The 19,767-nt window shown below is 38.2% G+C and overlaps 3 protein-coding genes across 3 annotated transcripts; 1 reads left to right on the plus strand and 2 right to left on the minus strand.

Annotated features, from left to right (window-relative positions):
- Positions 1-1,414: 1,414 nt before the first annotated feature.
- Positions 1,415-6,732, minus strand: LOC145902442 (putative malate dehydrogenase 1B). Its single transcript, XM_082990405.1, has 12 exons — positions 6,607-6,732; positions 6,467-6,543; positions 6,229-6,399; positions 5,952-6,094; positions 5,771-5,892; positions 5,475-5,698; positions 5,316-5,420; positions 4,451-4,659; positions 2,474-2,652; positions 2,005-2,141; positions 1,775-1,819; positions 1,415-1,635 (listed from the first exon to the last, which is right to left on the minus strand). Exons 1-12 carry the CDS (start codon positions 6,626-6,628, stop codon positions 1,468-1,470), a joined length of 1,602 nt encoding a protein of 533 aa, XP_082846531.1. The 5' UTR covers positions 6,629-6,732; the 3' UTR covers positions 1,415-1,467.
- A 1,477-nt stretch (positions 6,733-8,209) lies between these two features.
- LOC145903376 (solute carrier family 13 member 2-like) lies at positions 8,210-12,235 on the plus strand. The gene is made up of 15 exons (XM_082991455.1): positions 8,210-8,336; positions 8,605-8,733; positions 9,072-9,208; positions 9,634-9,754; positions 9,925-9,952; positions 10,026-10,094; positions 10,151-10,194; positions 10,270-10,409; positions 10,536-10,658; positions 10,731-10,817; positions 10,955-11,059; positions 11,132-11,354; positions 11,421-11,526; positions 11,722-11,915; positions 12,101-12,235. The coding sequence occupies exons 1-15, from the start codon at positions 8,229-8,231 to the stop codon at positions 12,224-12,226; spliced, it is 1,740 nt and encodes a 579-aa protein (XP_082847581.1). The 5' UTR covers positions 8,210-8,228; the 3' UTR covers positions 12,227-12,235.
- On the minus strand, positions 12,223-18,963 carry LOC145903375 (tyrosine-protein phosphatase non-receptor type 11-like). The gene is made up of 15 exons (XM_082991454.1): positions 18,829-18,963; positions 18,607-18,729; positions 17,811-18,005; positions 17,256-17,418; positions 16,539-16,760; positions 16,007-16,103; positions 15,851-15,930; positions 15,601-15,756; positions 15,383-15,514; positions 15,159-15,272; positions 14,741-14,846; positions 14,372-14,523; positions 14,194-14,286; positions 13,775-13,878; positions 12,223-13,130 (listed from the first exon to the last, which is right to left on the minus strand). The coding sequence occupies exons 1-15, from the start codon at positions 18,846-18,848 to the stop codon at positions 13,010-13,012; spliced, it is 1,878 nt and encodes a 625-aa protein (XP_082847580.1). The 5' UTR covers positions 18,849-18,963; the 3' UTR covers positions 12,223-13,009.
- Between the last annotated feature and the right edge of the window lie 804 nt (positions 18,964-19,767).

Below are 19,767 nucleotides of genomic sequence, written 5' to 3' on the forward strand. Positions count from 1 at the left end.
CTGAGAAAAATATCTAATGCGATTGGAATCCCCGTTTGCTTTGCACGAGTGTCTGTCACGGAGCAAGGGGATGAAAATGCGCCTTGAGGTTGTTCTTTTTTGCTTGTCACCAACGCGCCCGGGTCGTGATGAAGGGGAAATCTTATTACGGCTGATTGTCTCGGTGAACAACGACAACTGTAAAGATGCCCAGCCAGACTTGCTAATTAAAGCATCAAAAATCACTAAATCCACTTAGTTCCGTAACCCCGAAAACAAATGTGATTCCTCTATTTTTCTACTTGTTTTTTTACATGTTGTCGTGTGAAAAGGGAGAAAATATCGAAACAGGCGGAGTGACTGAATCACGATTTTCAATTATCCATGCGGAATTTCCTCCCGGGACATTTTTGCGTCACATTTTAATTGACAACTTCAAATCTGTGTCATGATTGCATTCGAGTCACGTTTAAGTAACGAAACAAACATTTCACTGTTTTTCAAACCGTATACAGTGTTGATTCGGATTGCTACGAAATTTTGCAATTACGCTCGCACTTAATTTGCATGTTATTCGTACGATGAAATGATTGCCGTATCGTACTAAAAAAAACAACAGTTAAAAATTGTGCAAGACCGAAGGAAACTAATTTTGTGGCACCGAGGCGACTTGTTATAATTAAAGTTCCGGCGCATTTCGTGCAAGTCATGACAAACACGCCGCTGTATAGTTGCGGTTAAAAAAGTACGCCTGAAAACGATTAATGGATTCTCCGATACAGCCACGTCATACTAACACGATTTTTGTTTGTAAACGTGCCATACAAAATGAGCAGGAGTTTCCAGCGCGAAGTCAACAAATAGGCACCCTGCTTAGGCGGTAAACCTATTCATAACATCAATATCAATGAACCTTGTACTTGCGACGTTGCGCAACTTGTACCCATGTATTGACACTTCCTGCATCAGGGGGCATTTGCACAGTCATGTGCTGACGCGCGTATCAAGAGCAATGACGAATTAAACATAGGAGGACGCCATAGAACGTGACGCAACCGAAATCAATTTCAACACTTCAATACGAAAAATTTCCGCCTCTGGCCTTGCGCAAGACTGCGTTTGTTGTGCAATTCTTCCTTCATGTTTAGGAATTATGATTCTCAGTTTCCCTTCATGCGCTTCATAGAAGAAGGAAATAGTGTACGCCAAAAAGGGTATTTTGTATAGAAAACATGTGCAAATAAGGGTAGGCATTTCCGGCGGAGTTTTTTGCACACGAAAGAATAACCACCAAGGATTGTAATCTGTTTCCTATGCATCATCTATACTTTTGAAACCAAATAGAACAGACCCTTAGAGCTAAACGCTTGCTGTGTTGTCAGAACGCTGGTTGCAGTAGTCCGTTATATGAAGTTGAGCATCACGAGACATGGCGTTGTAGTATATATATGCAACATTTATTTGTAAAACTAAAACGAAAAACGTGTTTTATTCGACTGTTTTCTCTGCGGCGACTCCCTTCTCCGTTTCCATCTGTTCTGCGTCATCCTCCTCAACGATCACATCCAACTTTTCCCCGGGCGTTTTGCTCGGCGACTCGACGGGAGGTTGTTGTTGTATCATGGATGAAATCAGTTCCGATTCCTCGCCAAACGCCTACAACAATTATGACGTGTAGGAATGTCACTGGAATGTAGGCTTTGTATTGATGGAAAACAACAGGGATTCCGACAATTTTCAATACCTAACAATCAACTTTTAATTGTTTTTCAAATATGAAATGCCCCACACGCACCTGTTTCGAATCGTCTTCCATGGCTGGAAAAGCAATTCGAAGATCCTATAATGATATACAGACTGAATAAAGATTTAATTTACACCGCAATGGGTAAAAAATGATACGTGAAAAAAGACATTTTAATTTCCACCAACAATAGAACGGAATTCATCACAAGAAGCATCAAAAACTTGCAGGTTTTAAAGTTTGTTGGTGAATTTTCTATAAACTGTATTTGGCGTAATCACCTTTTTGAGTTCGAGCTCAACCTTCCGCAGTTTAGCTTTGCTTCCGGCGCTAAGATCCAAGTCCAAAACAACCTGGTAACTTCCACCAGCAAAACGGACAGGTAGCGACATAACGCACCCAGAGATGTCGTACCAGCCTACAATGATTCAAAAGAGATAAACTTGAGGCCGTATTTTGATGAAATCCCACCGTATGGCAGACGAGAGGTCCTTTAAATAATTTTTTTGTCGAAGGAATAGTTGTTGCAAATTAAAGTTATATATTTTGCGTGTTTGTCGAGTATTATGCTCTGCAATTAGCTTGAATTGGTTTGAGGTTTGGTACATTGTCTTACCGGACAAATCATCCAATGGTCAAGGTGCTTTACCCACTTTTGTCTAATTACTATATACTTGGTATTGGACGTGAGTTCGTAGCTTGTATGTAAGCACTTTTACGTAAACCACAAGCATTTCGTAAGTCACCAACCTTCGCACTCGACGCCTAATGAGAATATCTCATCAGGAGAAGACGCGCCCATAATCCAGTCATGCATGAGGGACGACAAGGCAGCGGCCTCACTCATGCATGGCGAATGCTTCATGCAGGTCTCCAATGTTTCTTTGCGTCGACCATGTGCGACAATAAAATCGCCCGATAGCCATTTGCTGTAAACAAGATAAGTTGGTTTCCTTCGGCGGAAGTCGTTTAATTGGGGAAATTTCGATGACGCAATGAGAAATAACATATCGCAAGTTGCATCACGGAGTAAACTTTGCTCCCTGGCAGGAGCAGGTTTAATCTTAGCGATGCGCAAATTAAATGTTTATATTTTACTACCTCGTACTATGTACAACAGTGAAACGTCACTCCACTCCTCAGACGTGGCGACAACGTCACCAGGTTCGCTACTTAACCATGTTTGGCGAACAAGGTGTTACTGTCTTAGCGCATACTTTTGGGCCAAACCCGGGTGTAAGTTGTATTTATTTTCTATTCTAGACAGTGTTATTTATGAAACTTTTGTCACATACGCGATCATGGCTGTCTTATCATGACCAGGAAAGGCACGAATTTCGGCTGTGTTTGTACAAAAGCGCGAAAAAGAGAAATGGTTGAAAGGCGGACGTAAGGCCGGACACAATTACTCCCTCGCACCGCATGGCGTGTGTCAGTTCCCATACGAGGTCACGGAACAGAACGGCTGTGCGGAGTTCGAACGTGTTATATAGAATAGACAACTATCTAAGGATAATTAAACATCACGGTTCGGGATGTAAAAAGCGACGATGCATATTCGGGTGTTCCTGACATATTGCGCGAATACAGGCGGGGCGACGCTCGTGCGCTGAAGAACTAATTATACAACGCACGCTGTTTTTCCATGTTAGGAGTTGCTGGGCGGAAGCGCTGACATCACACATTTGTCACAACGGGCAAAGTCGGTGTTGCAAAGGAAATTGTGCTTGCAATCCAAACATAGGGAAACGGGGTCGATTTCACTTTTTTAATGACAGAATACAAGTAATATAAGGAAATAGGGTGTTCGTGTAGAATGGTCGACATTATTTGGAATTTCCGTTGTACGTTACCGGTGTCACGCTCGGAGAGCAAATTTGAACCATTCCTTCCATAACATATAAGTAAAAACCCTCAAAAAAGGTGCGGTAGAGGTTGCGCAATGCAGCAGGTTTCGCAGAGAAACTGCAGTTCGTGACCATGCAGTTTCTTGGATAAGTATTTTTGGGCAAGTAAACGATCGTTAGTCCCAAAATAGATACACTAGCAAAAAGGGGTCTTCATGACAAACACAACTATTTCTGCGAAACCAAATATAGAATAGCTTTGGGAATTTACTTTCGTTTTTCCGGCATGTATCCTATTTCTTGGAGCACTCATGTAACTTGGTGCTGTAAAGGGTTTCAAACTTTCGCAGTTATTCTGGTGGTTATTGTCAGAAGTTGTAAAATGCAAAAATTTTGCAAAACAAAGGAACTTAGGAACTACTTTAAAATGTGTGCGTAGTCAAAACGAAACTCCAGAAAATTAATTAAAAAATACATTTCCTTTATCAAGGTTTCCCAAAAAATTTGGATAATTTTAAACCAACTATTTACAGAAGTTATTTTTGAATTGACAAACTACTGTTGAACGCAAGAAATGTCTGAAGCAGCTCGTCGTAACCCATCAAGTGCGACTGGCTGTGATCCTACGGCAAAGCGTAATTATCCGTGAGGAAATCACCTTCACATGGGCGCCTGATGTTATAACCTCTGATGTTTTATCAGTGGCCGTGTAATTTTTACCTTCTGTGCATATATTGTTTATTTATGTTGTAGTGACGTAGTTGAGTCAATAGCGCAAAATAAATTGAATGGATTAGTTTTTATCACTTGATATATATCGATACGAATAGTAGTCGTCAACTAACTTTTTACCCCAGTATTGGCAATAATACACACTTACTTGTCGTAAATCATTTCAATGAGGGAACGGGAAAACCACTTGGGTCCCATGACTGCACCGTCGTACCCCTTCACCGTTGCCACTGACAACTCGATGTGTTGCGAGTCAGGATTTGCGTCATTCGCACAATTTCCCCATGTGATCACGTGCTGCACACCAGCGGGAATGACCTTCATTTTTTCGGCCAGCAGAGTTCGCGCGCGTCTTTCCTGAAGAATTTAAAGGGGGATTTTAAAAGACGTCAGAACTGAAACGAATCGACCTTCCAGTTTACACAACGGGGTGACTTTGAGACAAAACACCATCATGACTTACCTTGTTTAGTAGCACCATTTTTTCAATGTTTCTCAAAATGAGAAAAAAAAGTTATAAAAGGAATGACGTAAGCCAGGTTCCCACTTTGCAATATTTACAACAGTGGGTTTATTTAACTTGAAATATTAAAATTTTTAAACCAAATGTCATAGCAGGTTTGACAAATGACATAGTTCATTTCTTTCTACGAGACATGTCTGTATAAAACATCCTACTTCTTTGGCTTCTCACAGTCACAACAAAAATTATATAGTTAACTATATAGTTGTGTTACTGGAATATATTTGCACTGCTAATTGTGGTTATCATTGTTATTGCAATAACAGTTTTGTAGTTGGGGTCAAACAACTGTAGAAAGTTACAATTAAAGAAAACCTAAGCTTCAGCAATTTTCTTGCTTTCAGCTTTTCCCATTTTGTAGGTAATGTCACAAAATATTTATTTGGTCATAGTTTACAGGTGTTATCCTGAAAGTTCTATGCAATTGAGAATTATATCCTTAGTCAATTATTTGAAGAAAATAGGTTGAAGATTTTGAACATCATTCTACCTGTAGTCTTGAAGTTGCTACGATGTTTTGTTTGATAAGCTTGGTTGAGTTTTCAATTAATATGTGGGCATGAAAATTAACTGGGCCACATCCAGACAGTATGACCTGCAGAAAATCTCATTACACCCAAAGCAAAATATATAGCATGAAGAAATGTACCTTTGCCTCAGGCAAAGCATATTTATCAAGGTCTTCTGCATATTTCTTGAACTGTTCTGAACTTTTATGCAACTGTTCCTCATGATTTTCATCTGTGTCAAATGTGTTTGTATTGTCCAAAAAAATTACAGCAGATGCATCTTTGAATGCATCACAGGCATTATCACAAATATCAACATTTCGCAGCAATGGAAAAGCTAGGTCTTGTATTTCCATAGCAACACCTGTATGCAGTCAATAAGCAAAAAATACTAAACTACATTGGTATAATTCCCATAAAAGTTTGCTTTCCCAACCTTCCAATGATGTGGCATTTTCAGTAGAATCCAAAAGCCTGACTGATATTTCAACATCTGGTCCATATATGCCCCCACATGCCAAAGTTGGAATAAAATGATAAGCAACTGGATTTGTCGCACTGCAAACAGTGATAAGGTAGATACACAAACATACTATAATTGTAAACTTTTAACATACTTGACAACACAGATATGTAGGGGTTTGCTAAGACTCATGAAATCTTTTTCCTCTTCAAGTTTGTCCAAACACGCAACAACATTTTCATCTCGAATTTTAAACATTAGTTCTGTCATCATTTCCGATGTTAACCCATAATAGCACTGAAACAATAAAGTTACACATGTCTTTACATATGCATTTTATAGACTTGGCATTTTGCATCAGTTAGTGATAAGTATAAAATACCAACAGGAAACAAGTTGAATATATTTGATCAAAGACATAACAAACCAACTTGTGCATATTCCATAAACTCATTAAATCCTCCAAGAAGCATTCCCTTTCCTCCTCTATCTACGAGCTCTCTCCATATAATAGGACTTTTTGAATGCTGCCAATTATTCTTGGAGCAAGTTTCGCTTAACCAGCTTTCCCATTTTTCCTTTGGCTGGACAATCTTGTGAACCTATAAATATAGTTTTAAAAAAAATACCATGTTATACTTTCAGCAAAACGTAGAAGGTGCATGGTACCTGAAAATGGGGTAAGTTAGTGGAAAGTTGATCTGCCAACAGTTCTAGTTTTGCATAATATGGACAGTCACAAGAACCTGCAATATTGCAAACATTTTTATTTTTAGAAGTGTTGGTTTCGTGAAGAAACACAGACTCACCAGCAATTACAAACTTTGCCATTCTCTATTTCTGGTCCTAACAAACTAAAACAAAACTTTTTCCATCCTTTTTTTACGGAAAAACTGCGCTACATTTATGTTTCGCTCCAAATCGCTTTGGATGTGACTATGGCAACAATTAATCCTACGGCACGCGCCCATGTGGTAAATATTTTGTTTCTTTTACTGCAAAATTTAACACTTTCGCTTGATTTAGTTTGTTTGACAAATCATAAGTTGTACTGGAAGATGTATTATAAACTGCTTGGCACGTTGTAATCAAATAATATACAGAACTCAAAATCATACACGAATGGAAATGCCTTCTTGCTTTTTTTTGTGAATTGTTTTTCCCAGTAGCCAATACCTTAAGAATAGTCGAATACCCCAAATTAATTTGGCTTAGTTTAAATAATATCAAAACATGTTTTGATAGCTTTCGTAATTTGTTAGCAAACAGTAAAGGGTATATAATGTGTATGTCGTGACTAGTAAAGGGATAGGCTATCATTTATTTACACATATGACGCTAATATGGATGAAAGATTGCTAATAATCACATAAAACATTTTCCCTTCTAGATTAGTTAGTAAATGAGGGAGGTATTACCAATCTCACAAGTTCAAGCGTAATCTAACCAATACATAAAGTATAGTCTTCTATAGGGATCTGGACCCGAAATAATAGTAATCACAAATTTATGCCAATTTTACAAAGGTTTGCACCTGTCTATTTGCTGTACTTATGGTAGCCTATGTACTTTGAAGTAATGATATATTACAAAGTCACCAAAACCGGCGCTCTAAAATTTGTCCTTGGGGAAATCGGAAGAAGTTAAAGAAGAATTGCGTGATTCTCGCCTGTTGTCAGGCGAGTTCCATTACGGAAGGTAAAAGTGTTAATCATCGTCTGTTACTATAAACTGCACATTACGCCTACGGCATCCGTCGGCTCGAGGAAGCACTCCGATGCAATTCCGACCGAATATAATTGCTTTTACAGCTAAATGATATTGTCAAATGGTATAAAATGAAGTATATGTTTGTTGATTGGTGCTTATACAAAAGTTAAACTTGATGCAGCAGATATGTAAGACAAATGCCATGTAAGAAAACATGGTGAAATTTTTCGAGGTGACAGCACGATACGACCATAGCGACATGAGTAATTGCCTTTAGGAAGGCATCGCATTAAAGTCAATTTCCTTACTTCAAAGTTTACTATACGTTTATACTGCGTCGTTGTGTGTATAAAATTAAATGTGTGCATGATTCCGTGAAGCTTTAGCGCAGGACAGAGGTTTCAATCCAAATCGACGAACGCCTCTTTCTTCGGAACTTGACAGTGCAGTTTTCCGAAGATATAGAGTAAAATAGTTTAACCGGGCTACAGTGAACTGTTTCTTTGTCGTTTATTAAGTACCTGCAACCAGTAAAATGCACAAGTGCATCATATCTACTGTCAAAAAACTGTATTGAAAACTTCTGGTCAATTAGGCGACATGCGTCGATAACCTTCGGACAATACTAGAGAGCAATTCAAGTGTGACGCTTGTTCAAATTTCTTTTTAGTACGTGAAAATATGTGCGCATAAAGGGTGCGTTGTTCAACAGGCTTAAAAAATGGGCTGTAGAGACGTTGTTGTAACTCTATGGAGATTTAGGAATAGTTTGATAATAGTTCTTGCACCGATTCTGCTGTTACCTTTGCCGCTGTTGGGACAAACCTCGGTAAGTAGAACTATACATTTCAGTAGTTTTGATACCGATGTTTGTATATGCGTTGAAATTCTAGCGTTGTGAGACATTGTTTGTTATATAATGTTGCGTTGTGAGACATTGTTATATAATGTTGAATTATATAAATGCATTGGTAACATGTCATGTTGGAGCATCATAATATGTTTTGCTAAACATTTTACCACATGCAAGCAAAATTTACTCCCGAACCATGGTGGTAATATTTTGCTGACACCCTAATATTTATCCTTCATTGTAGGTTGCAAGATGTGCCTACGCATTGTGTTTAATGGCCGTTTATTGGACAACAGAAGCATGCCCTTTGGCGGTCACCTCGCTTCTACCAATCATACTCTTTCCCATGCTGGGAATCCAAACTGCTGACAGGGTAAACACTATGTTCAAGAGTACTTGTGCGCACGTTTAATGTATACTTGTGCAAATCAATGTAGCTTTAAACCTAATTGTGTCGAATGTATGACTTACAACTGACAACAAAGAGTAAAAAAGTTCGTAATACTTGGTTGCGTTTCGCTCAATCGCCACAAATTACAGTTTTATCTGTAATAGTCACAGATTCTTGGAATTCCTCAAATTCCGAGCAACGTTGTTGGCATGTGGGAGAACTTGTTGCCCGACAAGTCCCGAAGTAGTGCAAGAACCTGTTCATGAACCCAAGCCTTCCCGAACCAAAACCTTTTGACATTGTACGGCACATTTACGCAGGTTTCGATGTCCTACATGCGACAACTTAACTTCCTCTTTGTTGGTGGTTTAATCATGGCGGTAGCGATTGAAGAGTGGAATCTGCATAGGAGGATCGCACTCCGAGTTCTAATGCTTATTGGTTCTAAACCCTGCTGGTACGGCCAATGTTCGTGTGAGGCCATCGTGTTTACGTATGCGATTATTATAGTTTCTGTACAACTATCGGTCAGATTACCTCGTAATGAATTTAACTAGGTTACATATAGTATACGTGGATCCTGATACTGGGATATTTTATGAAAAGTTATACGCACCTTTAATTGTCACTTTGAATAGAAAAGCCAAAGCTAATATGCTATTAATCTTCTTAACTAGAGTAGACGTTTCGAACACTATCTGCGTTCATTATCAGTACTATAATTGAATTAGCTACACGCAGAGCACTAATAGCATATTAGCTTTGGTTTTTTAATTCAAAGTAATCGACTCCAAGTATTTTGTACCCACGTTTACTTGTCACTTTTATGATGGGATATACGTGCCTTTTTTATTTTTTTACTTTTACGATGTTACGACGCAGGGTTTTGATGGGTTTTATGTCGGTTACGGCCCTTCTGTCGATGTGGATCAGCAACACAGCTACTACCGCCATGATGGTTCCGATCGCCATGGCAGTTCACGGCCAAATGACCAACATTGAAGTACGTGGAAAAACCCTATTGACAAAGTTATTTCTGCCATAGGCAAAACATCAATGTTTTTTGTTGGCCATTGATATGGAACACCTAATTATTCGGTTCCGGCTTGGTTAAACTAAACAGGAACATACTCTTTCTTTGCGTTACATCGTAATCTAATTGTTTTAACGCAGGACGAAGGCAAAAATGAGGAGAAAGGAGGTATGTCGTGTTGTCAAACACAATTATTTGAGAAATTTAGTTTGGATTGTTTATTGATGTTGTTGGATTTTAGATGCTGACCAACCGCTCACGAATCACAACCAAAACAACCGAAGTGGAGACCAGATGGTGAACTCCGGAGGTAAAAACTACAACACTGGTTGCGTTTATGTTTAATAACCGTGATTTTCGTTTCAGACGATATCGCTGTGATGACGATAGTCGAAGGGGATGAAAGCAAGGCGAGTCTTTTGATATAATTTTAACCGCCGTGTTTACTTTTAACCACAAATGTGAAATAACCTTCGTTGCCGCAGGACGCTGTACGCAGGAAGAGAGAAAAAAACTTGCGCAAGGCGATGCTTCTTTGCGTTGCATACGCTGCCAATATTGGAGGGTTCGCTACCCTAATTGGAACGCCAGCAAACCTGATTTTGCCAGGGACGTTGGATTCAGTGTATGTTATATATAACCAGTTGCATCCGTTTAAACTGTGTTCTTTTTTGGTTTGATGTACAAATTTTAACTGGGTGAACTAATTTCATGGAGTGAATGGTTGTTGACATTATATTGTTACTTTTAGGTTCGGAACTGGCGCATCCGAGAGCGTAGATTTTGTATCTTGGCTCGGATTTAGCTTGCCCATTTCCGCTGTGTGCCTGGTTCTAACTTGGTTTTGGCTCCAAATAAGATTCACTGGCATAAGGTCTGTATGAATATGTACACCCAAAGTAGGTGTAAACATTTCTTTGTTTAACTTTGACATTTTATACAAAAGAAATTTGTGGACAAAGAGCAACAGCGAGAGCGACCGACGCGTTTCGAACTATATCAAAAAGGCGTACGAAGACTTGGGTCCCGTTAAGTAAGTGGGGATTCATGTCAATCTTATAGTAGTGCACGCGTACCATATCGTGCACATGTATCGTTTCATGCACACGTATCATATCGTGCACACGTATCGTTTCATTCATCCTATTTGTGAATTGCATTGTTTTCTAGATTCGGCGAACTTGCCGTTTTGGGCCACTTTTTTGCTCTTGCGTTGCTTTGGCTGACGAGAGACCCTAAATTTGTTGCCGGCTGGAAGGAAATATTTCCAAAAGCGTAAGTATACCGTTTTCCCCACGAGAGATTGTAAAGGGGTTTGTGATAAAGCAGTGCAAATACAATACGCAGTCTCATGAAAGACTCCACGTCGGCGATCATTGTCAGCTTCAGCCTGTTTGTGTTTCCCTCCAAAAATCCGTTTCGATTCTGGCGCAAGTCGAACAGGGGAGAGATCAAGGAAAAACCGGGGCCCTCGCCTCCGCTACTGCCTTGGAAAACTGCGCAAGTTCGACTTGCGTGGGACGTTGTTATGTTGCTGGGCGCCGGATTCGCGCTGGCTCGGGCATGCGAGGTGAGTACCATCGGCTTGCCAGACAAGTGTCTTGTGATAACAGCGCCACAATTGTACTTTTTAAAGGATTCCAAATTGACCGACTGGGTAGGCGACCAGATACAAGGCCTGACTGACATACCTCCAGCGGCATTTGCGCTTGTCATCTCCATCACACTCTCTTTATTAACAGGTATGTTCAATATAACAGCTATTATATCGCAACTCGTCGTAACAATGCCTATATATGTACACCCAATATACTTAAGAAAGAACACCACTTGCTGGTTTAAAACAAAACGATCGATTTCAAAAACAAATTGTTTAATGACAACATTAAATAACGATTATACAGTTACACCATTGATAAGCGTACACATATTTTCAGAATTTACGAGCAACGTGAGCACGGCCAGCATATTCCTGCCAGTATTGTGTAGACTGGCATCTAACGCCAATATCCATCCCCTGTATATTGCTATTCCTGCCACAATATCCTGCTCATTCGCATTTTCCTTACCCGTGGCCACTCCACCCAATGCTATCGCTTTTTCATATGGTTCTCTGAAGGTCAAAGATTTGGTAAGATGACAAGTTTGTACACAAATTGGAGTGATAATGTTACTTCTCACAAATGTTTTTAACACCAACTTATAATTATGTTATTACGTTTCAACAAATCGTTGATTAATTCTCTGTGCGATAATTGATCATTTTTGGTCATAGAGTCACGCGAAGTCTAAGATTCACCTTCAACTTTGTTTCAGATCTCCACTGGGTTGGTCCTTAACTTCATCTGCATCTTTATTCTAAACGCCTTCCTCAACACAACGGGGATCGCCATTTTCAACCTTAACACGCCGTCGTCGCTCAACGCCACAATAACCAATTGAAAACCCATAAGTAAAGCTTGTATTAAATTTTCGATTCCGCGATATTTCAAGCACTACAAAGACGTAAGGAACTTCACACGTTCGAAAAATACTGCGTACTGCATTCAATTGTCCATCTTTATTTCAAGTGTAACGCCGCTTTTGTCGTAATAATCCTAAGTGACTTTATGGTGCAATGTGTAAATATGCGTCGCTCTTTACAATAGTAATTATATTTCGTAGCAAACCACCATATCAAGTGACTAATCGTTAGAAAAAAATGTTTGCGGCCTGTGCGTTGTTCCGTGTATGTACTCGGTGAATATAATCGCGTGCAGGGATCTCGTTTTACAACTTTTTCGACTTGTGGTAAGTGTTGGTTTTATAACCGTCTTTGTCTTATACGTGTCGTCATCGTCGTACCTCAAAATAAATCCATGGCCAAACGCTCAAGAGTGAAACTTTTACGCGACAAAAATAACAGAAAAAACACATCGTCAGATTATCGAAATATACGGGTGCGCTAAACATTGCGCAAACACAAGGCAGCTCTTGGCTGGTGCTGAGCCGGCGCTCGGTTGGAGGGTGTGGCTTAAAATCGCCAAGTGACCGACTCTCCGGAAGCACCAAACTACTAACACCACTTCAAAGGAACGTCGCGGATGTGCATAATAATTACTCGACCAAGTCGTCGGCAGCGGACAGACGTTAGTTTATCGTGGCACAATTTCAGTGGAATGAAGCGGATTCAATTTTGGCAATCCAGGCGTCGTTAAGCAGAGGAAATTCACGACAGAAGCTTTATCATCTCCTGGGGCCGAGTTGAGGCGTGTGGGGCGCCGTGCGGGTGTTGTTGTAAACGTTATTGGTGTTCTCGTATATTGCACGATGGGAGGGGAGAAGCGGAGTTCCAGGAAGACTGGTCCTGTGCAAAGAAACAGCTGGTAGTCCCAAGTTCAAGGTATATAATTTCCACTAACCTTTCTGCCCATTACACGTTTTACATAGTAGAACAAAACTGTGACTGAAAGTCGCTCAGATAAAACTTGGTGTTTTTCAACCAGTGCACTTCCTAAACCAAAGTCGTACAAGTTAAAGCTGCTTCACTGTATCTGCTGACCTGCAATTACGTTAACAATCCATCTGTTTTCCACTGGCTGATTTCATTCAACTAGTATTCTTGTAATAAACATGTTTTCCATGTGGCTCTTCTCAAAACACAATGATAAGTGTGTATTGTAAAAACTATTGCTATTGTTCACTCAAATCTGTCATTACATAAATACCATTAATGTTAGTTGGTAAAGCTGTCAGACACATTGCTAAAAATACCACATTGTGGCAATTAGTAATAAACTACCCAAACCAGTTTTTTTGCATTCTGTGGTCACTGAAACTGATGATGTCTCTGATATAAAACATCTATATAGTTGTCTGTTCGATTGGTATTTTCAGCTTTACACAGAAACACCTAAACGACAGCCTGTTAGGTTATAGTGGTTCTGTGCAGGTCCAGTATAGTTTTTATTATTCTTTGCATCTTCCCTCCATATATCATAAACAACTTACACGGAACTGGAGCGTGACCCAGCAGAAGTAGGTGTTGGGGGTAGAGATTGGTGAATTAACATTCCACCTGGAGATGGGGGAAGGGACCCAAAAGGCGAACGCACCTAAAATGTATCCAAGTTTGCAAATGTGGATTTTTAAGAACTTTTACAGTTGGCACAAAATTTTTCAAACAAGAACAAAGACTTTTCTAGGAATTTCAATATTTTGTATGTTGATGTAATCATCAATTGTTGAATCACAATTATGCAGGTATGTATGAAGGTCTATTTGTGAGTTATGCCTAAAACAAGTGTTAATTTCTGGAAAATATTGCAACCAAAGTACACTGGGATATAAATTGAAATACTTTTCTCAAAAAACAGATTAGCATTTGAACAAGTAAATGACTAAGAATGAAAGCCTGGCTTCAAGTTTACCTTTTGCAAAGCAGCGTGGGCTGCAGCATCTCCACCAGCTGCTTCAGATGTCTGTCTTGTGTTAATGTACTCTCTTCCTTTGCCTTTATTCATCTATAGAAGGATTTAAATACAATGATACAATGCAAATTCACAACAACAATTCTGCATGTATACAGGACTGAATGTCATGTTTGACCTGTTCATCTTCCATTCGTTTGGTTAATGTCTCTATGTGTTGTTTGACAGCAACATACACAAACTGGTATTGTGCTTCTGTTTGCACCATTCCAGACCGCTGGCTTCGTACCATCTGAATAGTGCGCTGTATGTCTATTTCACAATCTAGACCTGCAACAAATGTACATAAACATTACATGTGTGTGGTCAAATGAGTTTAGGGCCTGGGCAATTTTGTGTAACCGTACATACAATTTTAAGTTGCATCATAAATACTACTTGGCCACAGAAGCCACAGAGGCCAAAGTCCCTCTTATTTTGCATTTGTACTGACTATGATTTCATGTTATTTCAGCCGTGCATAATTTCTGTAGGTTAAATTACCCACCTTGATGTCGAATGATGTCCAAAATAATATCAATCACAATAAATGTTCCTGACCTCCCAATGCCCGCACTACAATGCACTACCACTGGACCACATTCCATCGTTCGCTGAAAATTGAATTAAAACTTTCTTTTGTACAGAACTAGTGAAGTTTGTTGTAAATATTTAGATATATTAAAGATGTTATGTGCACTGTGCATCATGACAACAGTGCTAAACTTTATTTTATGTGACAGAGGTCACAAACATTGCCCTTGTACTAAATTAAGATCAATTTACAAGAATTTGTGTTTGTGAAAGTATGCATTGTTTACAACAAGAAGAACAAATACAATTTTGTCCTTGGTAACAACCAGTGTGCATTTTGATAAGCACCCTGATATACGGCATCATCCACTTATACTTTAATGGCAACTTACATAGCGTTCATTGATGTCATGCAGGAAGTTTAGAACTCCGCCTGGGTCACTCGGCACCCCATGATCAGGCCACACTTTAAAGTGATAATGGTAAACAATTCTCTCACTGGAAGCCTGCACATAAAAAAGCCATCATTCAGCTGCCTGGTACAAAATGACTGCAGCTTCCTTCATTATTACCAATAACAGAAAAGTGTTAAAAACAGCCTTGCTGCAGCTTGTACCTGATCAGACTTTGAAAGGCCAAATTCGCGCAATGTGTAATCTCGGTAGTCAGTTTCATGCAAGTGTTGAACTGTATAATTTTCATAGTCTTTGGACTCGTTCACTGCCGGCCAGTACCGGATGCACTTATTCTGTTGACATATTGGGAGTGTTTGTTGTGACACATGTCGTCAGTCAGAGCCAAAGGCACGTGTGACATGACACAAAAACAACCTACCCTGCCCCTCTCAACTTCTCTTGTTGTCATAACAATTATCCTTGAGTCTTCTTGGAACACCATTTTCCAGAAGTCATTGACAGTGTTACTTAAACATCCCTGTGTTGATATGTAAACTTTGCCTTTCCATACACCACCAAGCTCATCGACATCAGGCTGTATAACACAGGTGAAAAATTATGTTTTTTTCAAACACAAATTCAAATTAATAGTTAATCTCCATAGCATGTAAAAGCACATGGGGTTTTACCACTATCCGATTAGCATTGATGTAGTCTGAACCAGGGACTTTTGGGTCAGCATCTTGTAAGATAACGCGAGTATGATCAACTGAAATTTGATGTGAACATGATTACTTATTATCAGATTTCCAACTGAAACACTGAAATAATGAAATCTAACTCACATGGTAGAATGTTTTTGTATCGATTTTTTGCTTTGTTTTCAGGTTTGGCTCCTTCTTTCCGACTAAACAAATGCTTACATTCCTGTTGTTGCAGTGTCTGCAAGCAAGATGGTACTGTTGAAACTAAGTTAAAACTGAGTTGCTTACATTCAAACAAAACAATTGTTTGATTAAAAGAATGGTTGATATATTTATGAATAATATTATAGCCAAGTCATTAAAAAGGTGAAATACATTACTATATGTGAGGCATTACAAGATATGATACCTACATACGTGTTTATTCAAGTAATAAAATTTATCATAGTAACTGTATAAAAATAACCTATTGCTAGTCTTTTTAATTAGACCTTCCAGAAATTCAATAGATGCATAATAATGCTAGCATTAGCATATAAGCAGAAATATAGTGGTCATTTACTAATAGTTAGCATGTAAATTGTTCAATATGTTTGTGGTGTTGCGCAACAATTAAAATTTGTAAACGTCATTTTTTATTTGATTGCATAATGAATACTATGTAGAACCACACCTCAAACTCTTCCCAGAAACCTGCTTTGCTGGCATAAGACTTGTGGAGTTCTTTCACACGGTTTTCAATCATTGCTGCATTTATTCTGGTGGCGTTAAATGGCTGTTTGAGGTACACTACACTGCCTGTGCGTTCCACCATGGCATTTTGTCGGTGGTGGTCGATTAAGTCCGACAGTGAATCAAACTTCTGTCCACCTCCAATATCATACTTATCATCATCCTGTTGTTTGTGTAACAAAGCTTGAAAATTTGTATTAAATTTGTTCTTATTTGTACTCCTATAACCAAAGCATAAACACAAACTTAGTTTTATATTGATTTGTCATCTGCTATGCTAAAATAATTCGGGCTTAATAGACACTGCAAAAAAACTAATGAATTATTTAGGGTGTTTATGCATTAATGCATGCATTAAACTTAATATTAGGAATTCATTCCACAAAAAAACTTTTCACATGACTAAGTTATGTGTAGGAGGTGGCGTGTATGAGTCACGTATTGCAGCTGGTACAAGCAAGTTTCACATATATATTCCTTGTTCAGTATTTTTAAATGACCCATGTTGTACAACCTAACATTGTGCAACATTTCCACCAAAAATGTACATACTTATCTAAATGCTGGAAGTGGCAACATAATAACACATCAGACTATACCTTAATGTCAAGCTAATTTTGCTAATTGCTGCTTGACTTGTAAAACGATTGGTGCTTACACTGTGTCGAATCATGATGTGTATAATTTTGTCATCACATCGAACTGAAAGCACAAAGTCTCCAGGTTTCGTTTGACTGAGTCTAACCAAAAAGCTCCCATTTTTCGCCTTCTCCATCAGCAATGCTTCTGCTGTTTTTCCAGTTGTATTTCCATGAAACCATCTGTATAAAAAACATACAACCAAAGTTACTATAAAAGAAATTGATCAAGGCATATAATACATCATATATACATGTTCCTGACCAACCATTGTAATTTTATCGGGCCCATGTCATTTTTATTTTTCATTATGTCTTAAACACTAAATTTTGCTTACATGCACACAGTTTTTCATGTAAAAGCGAAATGATGTGATTTGATAGAGAAACAGCTGTTAAAGATTGACTGAAACAACCTTATTAAGAATAACCCGGATATATACATACGGAATGTGGTTATAGATGACTTTTCATATTATTGACTCCAAACTTACATATATTCAACAAGGTTCGCAAATATTCATGATGAAAGTTTATGTTGAGTGGCAAAGGAAGTTAAGAAGATAGGATTTTACCTTTCAGAGGTTGGTTCAGCACAGTTGAGTGGATATTTCAGTTCAATTACATCACCGTTTATTTCTCTCAGCTGTCCGTGTTTCTCTGTGTAGAACTGCACAAGTTCAGCTAGGGTGGCAAACTTCTCTCCACCATACAAGTCATAAAAGTCCCCAGTGTTTTGAATTTTAATGTGGGTCACGTCATCACCCCGCCTGAAAGATCGTGAAAAATGTTGAAATGAGTAAACAAAGAACTAAATAGTACACTTTTTTCTCAAAATTAACACAAATATTTTAGTATGAAAATATATTTTAAAAATAGATTGTGTAGTGTAAGTGTATATGTGTATATACCTAAAATAAAATATTTGTCAATGATACTAAATAAAATTTTTGTATTAGTTTATTATTTCCATATGTAAATGTGCCTGGGGGGATATGTAGTTTAAAATATAAACAAAAAAAGTTGTGACGGTCTGAAATCTGTTGTTGCTTGAAAAAAATATGTAGATACATGGTGGCATTACAGACAATGTAAACTTATAACCAGTTTTACATGATCTATAGGGCAAGTAAGTTGCAGAATGAGACCATCAACCTCACACTCTTTTGTCCAAGTTTAACGATAATGAGGTTTTTGATTTAACCAATGAACACAGTATCACCATTTCATCAAAATTAATAAATACTTTAATTTCCTTTCTCAAAATTGGTGCAAAAATTTTATGGATTTTCCTATTCTGCCTACGATAGACAGTGATTTTAAATGTATTGCAACAACCTTAATTTAGCTTTTAAATATACCATAACCCACCTCACAGATAGGGTGAAGTCCCCTGGGTTACTTTTGCTGGGTCTTGCCAAAAAGCTTCCAGATATTCCACGATCAAAAAGTAATTTTTCTGCTTCACTTCCACTGATGTTGGGATGAAACCATCTTTAAAAAAACAGGGTGGTCATTAATTATTATTTTCCTGGAAGTAAAATGAAAGGCAATAACAATTAATAAACTTGCAAGTAATATAGATATACCCACCTTCTTGACATCGACCCCATTGGAATGAAGTTAAGTTACCATTAAATAAATTCATTCACATAAAATGACTACAAATAAAAAGGTGAAATTTAGGTAATTTTCTGATATTTCTTCAAGTTAAAAAATGTGTTATTGTTATTATACCACATGGATTCAATGAAAACAAATAAATTTTTTTTGTTTGGTCGGCAATTTTAATTGTCAACAAAAACGAAACTTGTTGGGATTATGGGATATAGCCTATATATATTTCAAACATTATTTTTTCTATACGTGAGGATACGGCTAGCTGTTTTCTCACTTTGTTGTGTTTCTAAATCTAACAAAGAAATCTGCTTACTTTGCAACTAGCACGTACTGGTTCTGTAGTGTTTGTGTTCTGGGATATATACAGTTACTCGATACATTTTCCGCTAGAGTTCGCTGAGTGATGGTGATACTTTTAGCAAAAAATACACAAAACTACGCGTTGCGTACAAACAAATGAATTGAAAGCAAAATGGTTTGCACTGATGTATGTACGAACTGCTGTTTGTTTTGCTACTGGTTTGCACTGATGCATGAAGATGAAAGTTTTTGTTGAGTGCCTCACCCGACAACCCATGTGGTTTTATCAGTGCCCAAATTTTATTTCTTATGTGCATTTTTCTTCAGCGTAGTTTTGTTTTTAATTTGATTTGTTGTTCAAAATACAGGAAGGCCACGAATGTAATTGTGCATCTAAGTAAAAATAAACAATATATAGAACTGTTGTTTTTATTTAGCTTCAGCTAACCAAAAAAAACGCCAGAGGAAACTTTTTCCAATCGACATAGGCCTATAACCTTGCTAGCAATGACTGCGTACGATTTCGAAGAGGATGTTTGCCTGCGAGCAACGAGTACGAATAATAATTAAGCCCGTTTAAGTAATGGTTGTCAATTTAGAATAATTTAAAAA

The sequence above is a fragment of the Ascidia mentula genome, chromosome 5, assembly GCF_947561715.1.
Source record: "Ascidia mentula chromosome 5, kaAscMent1.1, whole genome shotgun sequence".
Lineage (NCBI taxonomy): Eukaryota > Metazoa > Chordata > Ascidiacea > Phlebobranchia > Ascidiidae > Ascidia > Ascidia mentula.

What these genes read in the sequence shown, in the direction of transcription:
- LOC145902442 (XM_082990405.1), bottom strand. Translation starts at nt 6,628, where the DNA reads ATGGCAAAGTTTGTAATTGCTG. An exon ending in CTAACTTACCCCATTTTCAG is followed by an intron (nt 6,400 to 6,466) that starts GTACCATGCACC and finishes CTATATTTATAG; the next exon opens with GTTCACAAGATTGTCCAGCC. An exon ending in TAGCAACTTCAAGACTACAG is followed by an intron (nt 4,660 to 5,315) that starts GTAGAATGATGT and finishes TAAATTCTTCAG; the next exon opens with GAAAGACGCGCGCGAACTCT.
- LOC145903376 (XM_082991455.1), top strand. Translation starts at nt 8,229, where the DNA reads ATGGGCTGTAGAGACGTTGTTGTAACTCTATGGAGATTTAGGAATAGT. An exon ending in CAAAAATGAGGAGAAAGGAG is followed by an intron (nt 9,953 to 10,025) that starts GTATGTCGTGTT and finishes GTTGGATTTTAG; the next exon opens with ATGCTGACCAACCGCTCACG. An exon ending in GAAGACTTGGGTCCCGTTAA is followed by an intron (nt 10,818 to 10,954) that starts GTAAGTGGGGAT and finishes ATTGTTTTCTAG; the next exon opens with ATTCGGCGAACTTGCCGTTT.
- LOC145903375 (XM_082991454.1), bottom strand. Translation starts at nt 18,848, where the DNA reads ATGGGGTCGATGTCAAGAAG. An exon ending in ACATCATGATTCGACACAGT is followed by an intron (nt 16,761 to 17,255) that starts GTAAGCACCAAT and finishes CACAAACAACAG; the next exon opens with GATGATGATAAGTATGATAT. An exon ending in ATGACATCAATGAACGCTAT is followed by an intron (nt 14,847 to 15,158) that starts GTAAGTTGCCAT and finishes TTCAATTTTCAG; the next exon opens with CGAACGATGGAATGTGGTCC.